The sequence below is a fragment of the Nyctibius grandis genome, chromosome 17, assembly GCF_013368605.1.
Source record: "Nyctibius grandis isolate bNycGra1 chromosome 17, bNycGra1.pri, whole genome shotgun sequence".
Taxonomy (NCBI): domain Eukaryota; kingdom Metazoa; phylum Chordata; class Aves; order Nyctibiiformes; family Nyctibiidae; genus Nyctibius; species Nyctibius grandis.
This window is the reverse complement of record NC_090674.1, coordinates 10,748,707-10,763,383: the sequence shown is the minus strand read 5'-3', so window position 1 is coordinate 10,763,383 and position 14,677 is coordinate 10,748,707. Positions and strand designations below refer to the sequence as shown.

Sequence of the window (14,677 nt, the reverse complement as noted above, 5' to 3'; positions counted from 1 at the left end):
CAGGCACTGGCAGAAGGAAGCGAGCGATCCTGTTCTAGAACGGGTGTCTCAGCTAGATGGGCTGGCAACTGGGGAGATAAGGATAGTCTTAGGTTGTAAAAATCAGAGTGAGATTTAGCATTTATTTTTAAGTGTGTGCAGTTTTCATTGAAAACAGTAATTTGAAGTTCAGTGAAAGAGGGAGTGTTAGAGAAGTCCTCTAGGTGCCTATTTGCATTTATTAGACACCTCAAAACGTTCATAATTCTGAGTCAGAGTGACAAATCGAGTGTGAGCTGCTGCTGAAGTCGGGAACTGAGACAGACAGTCCTAGGCTCAGTGGGGTACAGATGAGCTCCCTGGGTGCTGTCCATAAATGCGTTCATCTGCTGCAGAAATGCAGCTGGAATGCTTGTTTTTCATTCATTTTGAAACTTTACGATGTGGGCATTTTGTGGTAAGTTTGAGAAGAAAAGAATGAGAAGCAGTGACTAAGAAGTGAGATGTAAAGATAATTCTTAAGTAAAGAGGTCAAAGAAGAAACAAATCATAAACTTCTATTTTTGGAAATGAAATTTTATTGTTTTATCTGCATGTTTTGGAGGTTGACACATCATGTGTAAGCCACTGCCAGCATAAATCATTCCCAGCCTTTTGGAAAATAACATAAGCTGGGTCTTGCAGGCGAAATAAATTAAAACACATCAGATTTATATTTTGAAGAAAATTCTAATCACAGACAAGATATTTGAGGATTCACACAAATCAAAAATGGGAAAAGGGATCCAGTGATTCAGGCTTTAGGCGTCGAGAGCATCCAAGGGAGGAGTGAGCTGGTGGGTCCAGGTCTGGGGCCGGATCCTGCTGCTAGTACTTGGGGTACGTCGGCGGCAGCTTGCAGATGTTCTTGGTGTACTGGGGGCAGTAGGGGACCGGGGGGCAGCAGGGCTGCACGGGGGAACAGTAGCGCTGCACGGGGGGGCAATAGGGCTGCACGGGGGGGCAGTAGGGCACCACGTAGGTGTACTTGGGCACAGGCTCCCTCTGGATGGTGTAGTGGCAGGAGGGCCTTGAGTCGTGGCAGGAGGAGTGGGATTCATGGCAGGAGGTTTCATGGCTGTGGCAAGGCCTGCGGGAGCACATCTTTCTGGATGTCTGGATCGGCGAAGCTGTGGGGAGGAGAGAAACGGTCATGCTGGTACAGAGGTACATGAGCACACCTGCATTCTCTAATTTGCTCTGTGATCCCCCATTTTCTTCCTAATTTCTAGTTCTTCAGGGGTAAGAAAGTGATTTCAATGCTGATCAGGTATTGGGAGATGATTTCTATCCCCCGCTAAAAACATCACCTTTTACAGATGCAATTTGTTTTTCAAAGAAACATTACTCCAAACACCCATTGCCCATACGCAGCCCCAGTGCCTTCTACTCAAAAACCTTGAAGCCTCTTTTCCATAAAGTCCTCTGGCTGTCCTCTCTCTGTATTTTCCAATATTTCTGTTCTTTTGCTTTGGCTTCAGCCTCTGCCTGCTAACCCTATATTCCACTTGTCATTGCGTTGATAAAACAGCTCATGTGGGTAACAAGAACTTGGTCTCTGGCATCACTGAGGTCCAGAGGAGCGAGTATCATACTCCAGCTCTACCAAAGCTTGTATGAAAGCAGCTGCTTTAATAAAGAAACTCAAGAGAAATTGGACTTACCCCTTCAGCAACAGGAATGAAGCTGTGTAGGAGCAGAGAAACGAATGAAGGACACTGGGATGAGAGACCTTTTATACTTTTCCAAAGGGTTATCTGGGACATGAGACATCTCTTGGCAAGTGGAACTTAATTACATATCCCAGCCCATTTCTGTCCGCTGAATTCAGCTTCCGACATTTTCCCTTTGATGCACTGTGCTTTTAACATTGTTAATTGTCCCATAGGTTATTAATAGCACTCTAATTCCTTCACCTCCCTATGAAAGAGATTGGAAGGTATTTCACAAAGTGACGCCAATACGGAAGAAACTAATGGATCTGGTCATGGACAACAAGTATCAAGCGGAAGAATTGTTTGTAATTCAGAAGGACCAAGTCCTCAAGCTGTGCTGGGATGTCACGTGGACCAAGAGCTCAACGTGATCACACCTCCATGTGAAAGAAAAATGCTTACTAATGTTAACTCATGTGGATTATGATTAGGGCAGGAATACTCCAGCTGAATTGCCTAATGGTACCAGATATTTCAATGAGAGATTCAGCATTAGCCCAAAGAAGTTCTTCATTGATAATTTCAACCTGTCCACATGGTGTGTCCTATCAGGAATTTCTTTTATTCTTGCTATAGATGCTGCTTTAGTCTAGTTCTGTAAGAAAATGTTAATGGCAGTGATATCAAATCCCGGAGCAGAACGGTTTGAGGTGAACCCTAAATCCTGCTCACACCCCCAGAGGCGTAGTTATTTTCTCTTCCTATTTTCCTCTGTCCTTCTTTAATGTACTTCTAATTTTTTTCCCAACATTTAAAATAAAACCTGTCTTTGGTTTACTTTCTGGAAATTTTTAGCAGTTGAGGTTGTGAGAAGGTGGGTCATGTGCCTGCCTCCAGAGTAAAGCTGAAGATCTTTAATTCCACAACAGTGCTGAAGAGGGTACTTGGGCTAACTGGGACAGAGCACTAGCATCGCTGTCCTGCTTTCAGCACTCAGCCATGGCATCTCTGCAGCTCTTTTGGAAATATGCATTAGAAGGGCTGTAGCTCAAGAGAAAATAAACAAAACAGCGCAATGTGGTAGAGGTAGATGCTTCTGAGTCTGGATTTTCCCGTGAATCACGGATGAACTCCCGATCTTCCTTCCCGTGCCCACATACAGGTCATGCCCATCTAACCCAGCAATTACATTTTCTTGTCCCATAAAAGGCAAGAATGTGTCAACACCGGGATGGCATTGTGGATTAGACACCAGGCACGGCTGATTTTGGGTGATGCTCTACTGACTCACTGGGATCCTTCAAACAGGTCCATTCACATCTGTGCTTCAGTATCACAATGTACAGAATGAACCTATAAATACTTTGCTGCAAAGTTTTATTTAGGCTGTAGTTGTGCAGCACCTTTATCTTTGATCATGTGTGGCAGTAAATCTGCCGTCATAAAAAAGAGAGAAGATGGTAAAAATAAAAAAAATGTGCATAAAATGTAAATATTGGGAACCAAGGGCAGCAAACAAAAAGGGCTGTGGTCAGGGGAGAGCAAAGCCCCTACTCTCCAGGAATGCCTCGCTCCTGAAGCTTCCAGCTCTATAAAGTTCCCCTGTTTCAGGTCATTCGCTTCAGTTTGACTTTACTTCTCCTATTGCTCCCTGTTGTTGACTAAGGTACATGATTTGACTGATGATCTGGAACATTTATAGAAACTTATTTGTAGACCGTAGCTCTGTGTTTACCGACTTGACTTGGCTCTGCCTGAAACCAAACTGCTTGTTTATTGTAAATAGTGCAAGAGAGGGATACTTCCTATAGAGTATTTCTTGTATTTCATTGATAAATGATATTTAATTATTGAAAATAGCAATAAAAAATAGGTTTTTGGAATAAATATCTCACTTGGAGGAAAAATATTACAGTATTTAATATGTCAGCCAGAAGATATTTTATAGATAAGGATAAAACAGGGGGAGAAATAAAGTCCAAATTTGCTGTTGGTAAGTCCTCTATTTCTGCTTGGCGCTGCTTATCTTGAAGTGCAGTAGATAAAAAAATTGCATAAGAAGATATTGTCTTGCTTCCATCACTGAGCTACCTTCCCTTTAGGCGTCCTCCACTGCCTGAACCAGCATGCTCTTCCGGGAGGGAACCCTTCTTCAACTTGAACTCAGTCTGGGATGACCCTGCAGGCTCCTGGCCGGACACCCGGCGCACACCCCTGCTCTACGCCTACGGCCCCGGCTGCGCCCGTGGCACAGACTCATGCTGGGGTGGCCACGACTATTGGCACTACGGCTACCACCGCCCAGTCTGCTCCGAGCCAGCACCGTGGCAGGGAAGCAGGTCTTCTCCCTGTGCCGGGGAGCTGGTGAGCAGCTACAAGGTGTGGGGAGCATGCCGTAGCTGTGGGGTGTGCTCAGAGGGGTGTTACGGGGAATGCTACAACTAATGGGAGACCAGGTTGTGCAAGACCCTCACCTTGGTGTCGTGTGGGACTGTACACAGCCAGAAGCGCTGTGCAGGAGCCCAACACTTGTTCTGTGCCAAGCAACGTGCTCTGCAAGCAGGGCCCCCTCGCCTCTCTCTTTTCTAAGGTTTGCCTTGGGTTTATCATGCTTTTTGCAGTCTGTTTCTCACCCACTCTTCTGCTGACTTGATTGAGGCACTGTCCAGAAAACATCCTCTGCAGAGGTCACCCTCAGCACAGGCATCGTTGCTGCTGTGTCCTTCGTGGCAGGGGAAGGTGGGGACAATTTCCTGCTGAATTTATGCAATCCGCTTTCCTGCTTCACTTCCCAGATGTGTGAGCTGAGATAACAAAACTCCAGCTCAGGAGAGATTTGCTGTCTCTATTCCTCAGGCTCTTTCTAAGTCTCTCCTTAAGCCAATGACCCAACCTGCAGCGCTTCAGCTTAGCCGAGAGCGAGAGCGTAGGTGAAAACTTGGACTGCTTAGAAAGAATTAAGATAGGAGATTTTATCTCCCCTTCCCCCAAAAGCTTTCAGTCAGACTCAAATCCAACCTGGAGCCTCCAGTCTGGCTTGGCTTCAGCCTCCTGTTTGGCACAGGATGCGTTTGGCACTAGCAGAGGGGTACTGGGGTGTCTGGGGGGACAGGGACCACCGGTGGCACCACGTAACGCCTTCCCGGCCAGTCAGAGCTGCACGTCTCTGGCCCTGACATTTGTTCCTTGCACCTGCAATCACGTACCTTGCATATGGGAGTGCTGCTCCACTATTTTAATTAACAGTAATAATAAAACAAGTGCTAATAATAAGTTTCTTGATCCTTTCAAAGATTCAGTGCAAACCCTTTGCTAATTAAATATCTAGCGCATTACACACAATACTGCTCCCATCCCACAGAGGCACGAGCTCCTGCAGCGATCTGTAGGAGAACCTGGGGATGAAGTTAGTGCACTGGGAAACACAACCGCTGAGTTTTATGGTCATCTGTCCCTTTGATATTCCTTTTTCTCTACATCTACAAGGGAAGCTAAGAACTTTTATGGTTTCTGCTGAGAAAACGTAGCTTAAACCTCAGTAGGAACTAGGAATATTTTTTTCTTTCGCAATCTTTCTCTTGTTTTCCAGACACGTGAGGTGTTCACAGGACTAGAGTCCACAGTAGGAGCTAATGCTGCAGTGGCCTGACTTAAACCCAGGTTTATTTTGCAACAGCCAGTATTTCATCTAGGCAATACGAACCCTTGCTGGGATTTTCAAAGAAGGTAGAGTTACCTTGTGCAAAATATCTATCTAACCCCATATGCTCCATCTAGGACAGGTCAGAAGGAAGAATGACGTGGTCCTTCCTCTGCATATACCCTCTTGTTTATGGCAATCAGCGATTTTCAGACTTCCTAGATGGAGTCTGCTTTTGTGCTCACCAGCCACGTACGTGTTACAAAGCCGAAGCTTTGCTTTTAACTCCTTCCAAATGTGCCTGTGAGGGTCTGAGGCTCAGGACCAGCTGTCACAAAGCCAGGGGCTGGGATTAACGAGAGATGCTGATCTGTGCCTTCAGCCACAGACAGCTTTTCCACACCTGGTGTCTGGATTCATCTGGCAGATGCACAAGGTGTGGGGACTGGAGAGCTGAGCTGTGACACATCGCTGCCGTCGAGGTGCAACGGGAAGGGGGGGAAGATGGGAAAAGCAGCTCTCGTTAATAAAGGTGGGCTTGGGGATGATGCTGAGGATAAGGAGAAGGGTAACAGTGAAAAACACCAGGACACCAGCACGTTTTGTGAGCTTTAGGTTTTAATATCACATCTTTGCTACTGGAGACAGAAGCAGGAAATTAATGGATTCAAATTCTCGTGCGCGCGAAGGCAAATCACGTTTCTGCCATGCTAATGCCACTTTGCGTTATCGGGAGCGGGGAGAGGTAACACGTGCTGGAGGGAAGGGGCAGGACCTGCCCAAGCTCGGGGCTGCGACTTGCGGAGCAGAGGGGAGAGGTGCAGCCCCGCGGTGTGCGCTGGCCGTCGGCTCGTCCTCGTCCCTTCACTTCTGCTGCTGTGGGGGCCACTGCACCGGCTGCTTGATCTGCTGCTGCTGCTGGCAGGGAGCTGGGGCCACTGGCACCTGCCCGGGCACGGTGACCACAGGGGCCTGGGGAGGGAGGACCACCACCGGTGTCACATCCTGCACGGCGCTCACTTCGTGGCAGATGACCTCCTCGGAGCCGTGGCAGGACCTCTCGCTGGAGTGGCAGGAGGAGCCTCCGCTGTGGCAGGAGGAGCTCTCGGTGCTGTGGCAGCCTCTGTCTCCACGGGAGCACATTTTTTGGTCGGTGCGGTGAACCCTGGGAAGGAGAGACCTTTGCCGTTAGATGCACGAAGGGCAGCGTGCTTTCCCCACCCTGCGTTGGGTGCAGATTTCCTGGAGGTGTTTAGGAGCCTGACAGGGCTCAGCAGGATTTGCCTGGCTGCCCGTCCTGTTTCCCCAGCTTGGGGCTTTGCTCCCAAAGTGCCAGATCAGCCCACACCATCTGAACACCCTCACGAGCCCCCAACAGCCCTGATCTCTGTTTCTGATGGGCTCCGTGAGCCGTTTCCCTGCTCTCCCTCACTGCATCCCACGGGCACTCGTGCGAGACACCCTGGGATTATCTCAGGGCTGTGTAACGGAGGAGGAGATGCGCCGTGGGCTGCCAGCTTATGCTGCACCAGCAAGAGACATCTTGGCAAGGGTCTGGAAAACTTGCAGCCTAGAGGGGCCCTGGCACAGCAGGTGGATTTGCAGCCAGGACTGGTGGTATTGGAGCCTCAGCAAACTACGCTTTCAAAGCCAGGTGCTCAGAACGAAGACACTCCTGTGCCTTCCTCCGTCCTGTGCCCTCTGCTCCCTCCATGCCCTGCAGACCCTTGGCTGGCCAGTGCCCAATTTCCCAAGACATGAGGAAAATCCTCATCTAAACCCCCTTCTGAGGAGAGCTGAGGTTTTAAGGAGGCAGAAGGCATCCAGGATGCGGCCAGCTGAGCTGAAGGCTGTTCATGCTACCCCTTCCTCTCATAGCTTAAATCTGCCTTCTCAGCTCTTTCCTAAATTTCTTCAAGGACCACTTAATTCTTTCAGATCCTGAAGATTTACATTTTCCAAAGGAGCTTAGTAAAAGAGTCAGGCTCATAAGTGCAATTAAAATTCCCAGCTTAGACCCCAGGTTTCATAAAGATCAGCTTGCTCTCTCCCATTCATTCCCAAATCCCATTCTTTGCTTTTTAATTTCCAGTTTGTCCTTTGGAAACTAGGAATCCTGAGCACTGATGTAATCCAAATATAGCTACATGTGATAAGAACAATAAATATTGCTCTTTAGCACAGGCAGTCTTGAGACCAATTTTGATAGTGCAAAATTGCCCCGGCCACCGAGGCAAGAACTTGGCTCTCAGTAATCCCAGCACCTGCAGACAGACCCGTCGTTGTAAGAGCATAGCTCAGCTCAGCGCAGCAAATTTCCGTAGCCATGAAGTGTTAGCAGTGTAGTAGCATCTTACCTTGGCTGTGAAGGCTCTGAAGAAGGAGTGGAGCTGAGTGGATGAGCTGCTCTCCCACCCCAGAACTTTTATACGGTTCCTAACTCTCTTCCTGAAAATGCAATAAACCCCTGAGGAAAAATGACCAATGTATTTACAAAACAGCCCCACCTCTAATTATCCACCACCTTCAAAAGCTTATTCAACCTGGTTTCTTTGATTGACTTGTCATACAGTAGATCGTCTTCCTTGTGTTACACAGCGTTAATTGCCGCCCTGCCCCACGCAGGTCGTAATGCTCGAAGAGTGAAAACCGTGTGGGTGGCTTGACTGTCTCACAGTCATGCCAGGATGAGTTTTAGATTGCAAAATGGATGGCAAAGGTGGCCCTTCTTTGAGTTTCTACCCTCCTGAAACCTCTCACCCAAAGGCTGGCAGGAAGGAGAGGTCACGATGCCCGGTTACCTTGAACTGCTCTTGGCAGGACCAGGGTCTTGCGCAGGGGACAAAAGCCACCACTTGCAGGTCCTCAACATAAAAAATGGCAAGTTTTTAGAAAGCCCTCATCACGTGTCCTCTGAAAGCATCTGTAAAGTTGTCTTCACCCTGTAAGACACCTGCAGGTGCCAGAAGCTTAACAGCCCAAGGTCCCCTCTCGATCTCCTCTCTCTGACTGTGTCATATCCATAAAACCAGGATAATTAAGCCTGTGGCCACTGTGGCAGGCCCTGAGAGCTACGACTGGAAAGTGGCCTGTCCAAGCCAGGTAGCGGTACAGGCCACTTTCGGAAGTCTTGGCTTATACCTGTGAACACCCCAAAAATGTAGTGCGGTTTCTCTACACGTGTCCATCTACTTCACATCTGATTTTAGAGCCATTTCACTGATATTGACATAGTTATCACTAATTGTCATTGCTGAGGGGTTTCCTGGCCAATACCAACAAGCCCTAAATGGAATTACTCTTAAAATTTCTGTTTTTATAATATTTTAATTTTTTTTTTAATTGCCTGCCTCTGAAGCAGCCATCGTCCATGATGGGAAATGCGTCCCTACAGAAGCTGCTTAGGCAAACCTTACATTCATGAGTAAGCTGTGAGTAAAGTGCTAGCTCAGAGACCACGTACCCGAGCTCACCCCACATCTCGAGCTCACCCAGCTCTTCCCTGGGGCGGGACGGGTGCACCGTGGGTGCAGAGCAGCTGAGTGCTGCAAGCCTGGGGCGCTTGTCTGGCCCTGGTGCAATCATCAGCTGTGCAACCACGGCTTTGCAACAGCCCCGGTTTCTCCTTTTCCCTCCCATTAGCAGCTTGACCGTGCGGTTTCAGCAGGGCTCATTTTATATTTTCACTCATTTTTGCATCTTAACTCCCTCTGCAAACATGGGAGTCACGCGGTTTTGGTGGGCAGAGATCGACTGAACATCTGAAGTCGGGGGGTGGCTCCCACTTGCTATCGCTAAAACAATTTTGGTAGTTTCTATCCAGAGGCGCCAGTTTGTGACTTTCATCAAGAAGCCAGAGTCGTGTTTACTGGGCAGCCTGAGTGTTTGCAAACAGCCCAAGCAGAGGGGCCATGGCTTTCGCAAGCACCAACACGCTCGTGGACATGAGTCCTGAGTTATCACGGTTCCTCATCCGCGAAGGGCGACTCGTTCCTCCTCCCGTTGCGCAACGAGCGCGGAGGAAATCTCCATGTTCAAGTGCGCATGTCTATGCCCGCGTGTAAAATCCACCCTCCGCCGGCTCCCAGCCTCACGCTGGAGGTGAGCTGTGGCTGCCCCAGCGTGCAGGGAAGGGCAGTGGGATGCAGCCCCGGCTCCTCGTGTTCAAGCTCTGGGTGCAAGAGCATCCTCCATCTCCCCGGGGTCTGTTATACTGTTATATCATCTAAGCTTGTGGAGTGCTTTTTGATACACAAAGGACCAGCCAGGTGGGACAGTGAATAAGAAATGGACTTTTAAAGTGTTTTCTATTTGCCTTTTTTTTTTTTTTTGAGGGGGTGGACTGAAATTTTGAGCTGGTTTTTGGTCAGTTATTTGAATAGACAAGAAGTTTTTGAAGACTCCAGACTCTAATCTGTTTCCTGGAAGTTGTTTGAGCTGTCTGAGTTCTTTTGGTACCTTTGATGCTACCAGGTGAAGTAGGGAAAATAACAGAAATCAATAATGCAGCGGTAGATTTTAGAAATATAAGTAGATGCAAATAAATGATAATGCTGTCTAAGTTTAGAATGGAATTTAATATGGCTGGTGACAAAACTTTGTGTAACGTTCCCTGCACCACAGTCTTACAACATTTTACAGTGTGAAAGATACCCGTTATGGCACCAAACACGGGGTAGAGCTCAGAGGATTTTGGTTTTTGTAAGCTGTGGTGTTTTGCAAACATCAGGGCAACATTTTCTGGGTTTTTCTTGAGCTGAAAGGGCGAAAATCCCCACAGATGGGTGAAAGCAGCAACGGTAAAGAATATTTTACAATGTAATTTTGTGTTCTTTTGTCTCCCTTTTAAATGGGCACAGATCTATGAGTGTTTTTTTCTTCATTACTAATATTTGGAGGAGTCAAAACACCCCAGAGAACAGTCCGGAAACACAAAGTGTTTGGCAAATACCACGTAACAACCGTCACTGGGTGTTCAAGCCTCCCCCGCGCTGTCCCATCAGCACGGCACAGAGGAACCATCTTCTCCCTGTGACTAATTTAGGGCCTGATCCTACGGAAAAATGCCATGAAGCAGGTTACTGCGAAGAAGCCAACGAGCTTGTTCGAGTTGCCTCATGCCGCTGGTGCAAGCACCAGATTTACGTGCTCCGGCTTACAACATCCCCTGCAATCTCTCTGGGCTGGGAGCCTGGCGTGTAATTGCTTCCAAGTAAACAACTTTGCACTCCCAAGGTCATGCTGTAAATAATAATCAGTGGGAAATCACCGGGGAGTTTTGCACATCTCCTTTGGTAGCTCGCAGGGTCCCCAGGCAGAGGGTCTCGGCAGGGCATGGCGTTTCAGCGGGGGGAAGCTCTAACTTCAGCAAGAGCAAAATTAAGCAGCTTCTCTTGCTGTTGAAAATGATGTATTTTAATTCTGTTAAAATAAGTGTTACATTTGAGTACTGTTGCAAAATATATATATAAAAAATGTTGGAAGATCAGTACTGTGTTGTGAAGCAGAGTCCTTGAGCATCTACCTGTATTTGGAGTGAAGGAGCCAGAAATTACAGAATCATTCAGATACTGGCATTTCCCACAGACTATGAAGTTTTATTTTCCAACCCATGAGCAAAAGGAGATGGAGAGAAGAATCTCTTCTCGTCACCAAAGCAAAAACCATTTTTCCCAACAGCGTTGCTGGCACGTCCCAATGCGAGGAACGCAAAGCTCCCTGATGGGAATGACACGGTCGGGGCCAAGCCACATTGTGGCACGTCCAAGGGCACTTTTACTTGAGCTGGGGCGGCTGCTGGGGCAGTCACTTCTTCTGGCTGGGTGGCCACTGGCTGCTCTGCTTGCTCTGCTGGGCCTTGATATCGGGAACGACCACGGGGCTTTTCTGCTGCATGGCCTGGGAGGACCCACTGCACCCAGAGCTGAGCTCCGGGCCTAAGCATCCCCCCATGCCATAGGCCGATCCCCCGCTATAGCACCCGGATCCACCGCTGCCCCCACCCATGCTTAAGTCCTTTTCTCTTGGTGATACATCGTATCCATATCCAGAGCCTCCTCCCCCAGCGGTGCCCAATCCCCCATCGGGGCAGCTGGGTCCTCCCCCACCCCAGCCTGAGTCCTCACTGCTGCACCCTGCTCCCCTCCCAGTGCCGTAGACTGGGACTGTCCCCCCTGCAACGCCCCAGCCAGATGTCCCCTCACTGTCACCGCTCGTTATTGTAATGGATCCATCACGGCCACATCTGTACCCCCCTGAAATGCCCCAGTCAGACGTCCCCTCGCTGTCACCGCTCGTTATTGCAATGGATCCATCACGGCCACATCTGCACCCCCCTGTAAAGCCGTAGGTGGATGACGTTGGCATGGGCTGGCAGGATGAAGGTCTCCGGCTGTAGGAGAATGAGCCTTCTCTGCTACAGAAGAAGGAGCCATGGCCCTGGAGGCTCAAGGGGCACCTGCTGTGGTGTGAGATCTCATCGCCGTAGCCCCTGTTCCGGCGGGCACATCTCCTTTGGAGACAGTGAAAAATCTGAAAGAGGATAAAAAAGAAAATCAGCACCGTTTTGCTTCATTTTTGCATGGCGGCAGGTGAGGAGGCTGCAGGTGGGGTGGTCAGAAAGGCAATGCCAGGCTTTGAAACAGGGCACTGCCCAGCTCTTCTTCAAACACAAGACTATTTTGACTCTTACTGGGGTAGCTTTTCTCTTTCTTGTCTCCAGGGTGTATTTCCAGAGAATGAAAATCGGAACTATATTCTTTTAACATCTAGTAACTGCCATGGTTTTCCCCGCTCATGTTCATGACTGTAACTGCAGAGCTGTAAAAATACCAAGGGTTATCCTTGCTTCTGCTTTTAAACTGCTGCAAGAGCGGTGGATCAAAATTTCCATGCAAGATGCCGTCGTTGGCTGTATTATTGCCATCGTTGCCAGCATCCCCAAAGGTCTTTTACATAAGGTAATTGGCACAGCCGTAGAGGTGTGTAACCATTATGAAGTACAGCGTAGGCTGGTTATTAAATAATATCAAAAAATATGTCCCAAATGTTGCAAAGACTTTAAAAACGGCAAAGACTCTGCGGTCACTGCGTGCTGGTCCCACTACAGACCCATGTGGGTTTTCAGCCTACTCAGCCCTACGGGTCCCAGCCTGGTGACTTGACTTCGCCTCGGTTCCTAGTGATCCGATCTGCACCGTGACAAGACACCGTACAGATCCCAAGAGCTTTGCCAGGGATGCTCAGGCAGCGTGGGCACTGCTGCAAGCACGTGTCAAGATCTCAACCGAAGCTATCATCTCCCATGAGTATGAAAGAATAAAGTCTCAGAAAAGAGCAGACTTACCCTCCTCAGCCATTGGAAACACATTTGGAAGATTAAAGTCAACTGAATGAGGAGCTTTAACAGAGAGGAACATTTATATGGCACTTAGCTTATATGGGAAGTGAGACATCCTAAGGAATGGCAAGGATTTATTTACCGAACTCTGATTTCAGTGTTTGCTTTGACTCATGACATCCGATCGATATCTGTCCTTCACGCTGTAATTGCTGTGTCTGCTTAATGATCCTATTCCTGTGCTCCTGCCCTGAGCTAAGGAGGACCGCTTTGGCCCCCAGTGAGGAGGCAACACTGGGGGAGACTGGGGGAGGTGGGTGTAAGGAAATGCTGAGCAAGAGGATTAACGAGTGTGGGGGAGAGGGTGGTGGTGACGGGGTCCTGCTCAGGGAAGGGGCAGGGAGGCTGCGGTTCAGTGCCGTGGCAGCACTCGGGGCATCTCTGTAAGGGTGGGTGTGATCAGCGGGTACCCAGGAGAGGGGAAGGCAAACGCTCCACAAGCATCTGGTGGCCACCCAGCACACTGATCCCTCCAGCGTCTTACTGGTGGCACCAGTGGGAGATTTTCTGAGGAAGATATTTGCATCTGAACAAGAAGCTCATAAAAAATGACGCGCTCGGCTCGGGTATCTTGCAGGGGTGCTCTGAGAAAGCTCTGGGGCCCTGGAGAGACTGCGGAGGGGTGAACGTCCTGACACTTAAACCCACTGTGGCTGGATTACTCCTCTAATGAGGATTATCCCTCCAAATGCTGCCCTTCTGCGTTTTCATATGCTGTGGCCTTCCTCTGGCTTGGAAAGAGCACCAAGGGGCTCCAGGGAGGCTGATCCCTGACCCAGGGAGGGCTGCGGGGACACGCGCTGTGGCTGTGCAGGTAGTGCTGCCCATCATGACGTCCACGCAGCAGCCTGAGGTGCTCCAGCTCAGCCCTGCAGCACGGCTCTTGCAGCCTGGATGAGGTCTGTCCAGCTCTGAGCAACTTTGCCGTGGGGACAATGGGTGTCAGCTTTGGCAAAAGGCCACGTCTGCCTTGCAGGATGCAGCACCCAGGGCTGGTGGTGCTGCCCTGGGCATTTCAAAGCAGATTTCAAAAGGCTGGGCAAGGAGGGATTAATGCCTGGAGGCATGATTTGGAGTGTGCTGAGGGACTTGCTGCTGGTTTTATTTCCTTCGGCCTGGCCCAGGGCTGATTTGGCTGACGCAGCGTGTGAGATTTACCCTCTGGGTAGAGCTGCTGGGAGGTTTGCAAAGCTGGAAGAGAAGGAGGAGGATGGCAGGGACGTGGACGTTGGCATGGGGTTCTTGGCCACCCTGGGCAACAACAGCTGCTATTGAGGGTCAGCCCCAATCCCTGCGCTCCAGGACTGAGCCTCATGGCCTTGGTCATGACTCCCAGCACCACTTCATTGCTCCACAGACATGGTCACTGGGTGCTGGTACACCAGAGGACTTTTAGAGCCATGAGCTGGCTTGGATGCACCATGCACAGGTGCCAAAGGGATGTTGGGTGCTGTGGGTGCTTGATGTGGCCGTGCTGTTACTCTGCCACAGAGCCCAGGGGGAAAATGAAGGTGCAAACTCTCTGGGGCTATAAACTGGGTGGCTTTAGAGCTGCATCTACAGCAACGCACTACTGAATTCATCGTCCTCTTTACAGAGACGAGTGAAATGTCTCATCAGATAGGCTTCTAGCTTCCAAGACCATAATACGCTGGTTGAGAATACAAGAAAAAACAAAAACTCTGAAAAAAGGCAGATTTGAGATATTATTACATTTATTAGATCCAAAAAGTGCCCTTTGGAAAAGCAGCAGAGCCTTATCCAAGGCATCCCAACACCAGCAGCAGGGCACAAGGCTCTTGGTCCTGGACTTCTCAGCACAGGGCTGCAGCATCAAGGGAAAAGAAGAGAAGAGGCCACGCTGGGAGGAAACAGGCAAACAGAGCCAGGTCTGGAGGGACACAGGTGACGTGGCAGAGGCATGGCAGGGCTGCTCTTGCTGAGTGCCAGGGCTGCCTGTGGCTG

At 49.3% G+C, this 14,677-nt stretch overlaps 1 protein-coding gene across 1 annotated transcript; it reads right to left on the bottom strand.

Moving 5' to 3' along the window:
* Positions 1 to 846: 846 nt before the first annotated feature.
* Positions 847 to 1,122, bottom strand: LOC137671045 (putative small proline-rich protein 5). The gene has a single exon (XM_068414259.1). It carries the CDS (start codon positions 1,120 to 1,122, stop codon positions 847 to 849), a length of 276 nt encoding a protein of 91 aa, XP_068270360.1.
* Between the last annotated feature and the right edge of the window lie 13,555 nt (positions 1,123 to 14,677).

Bases quoted from the DNA above. Each gene is read 5' to 3' on its own strand.
- LOC137671045 (XM_068414259.1), bottom strand. From the start codon at position 1,122: ATGTGCTCCCGCAGGCCTTGCCACAGCCATGAAACCTCCTGCCATGAA.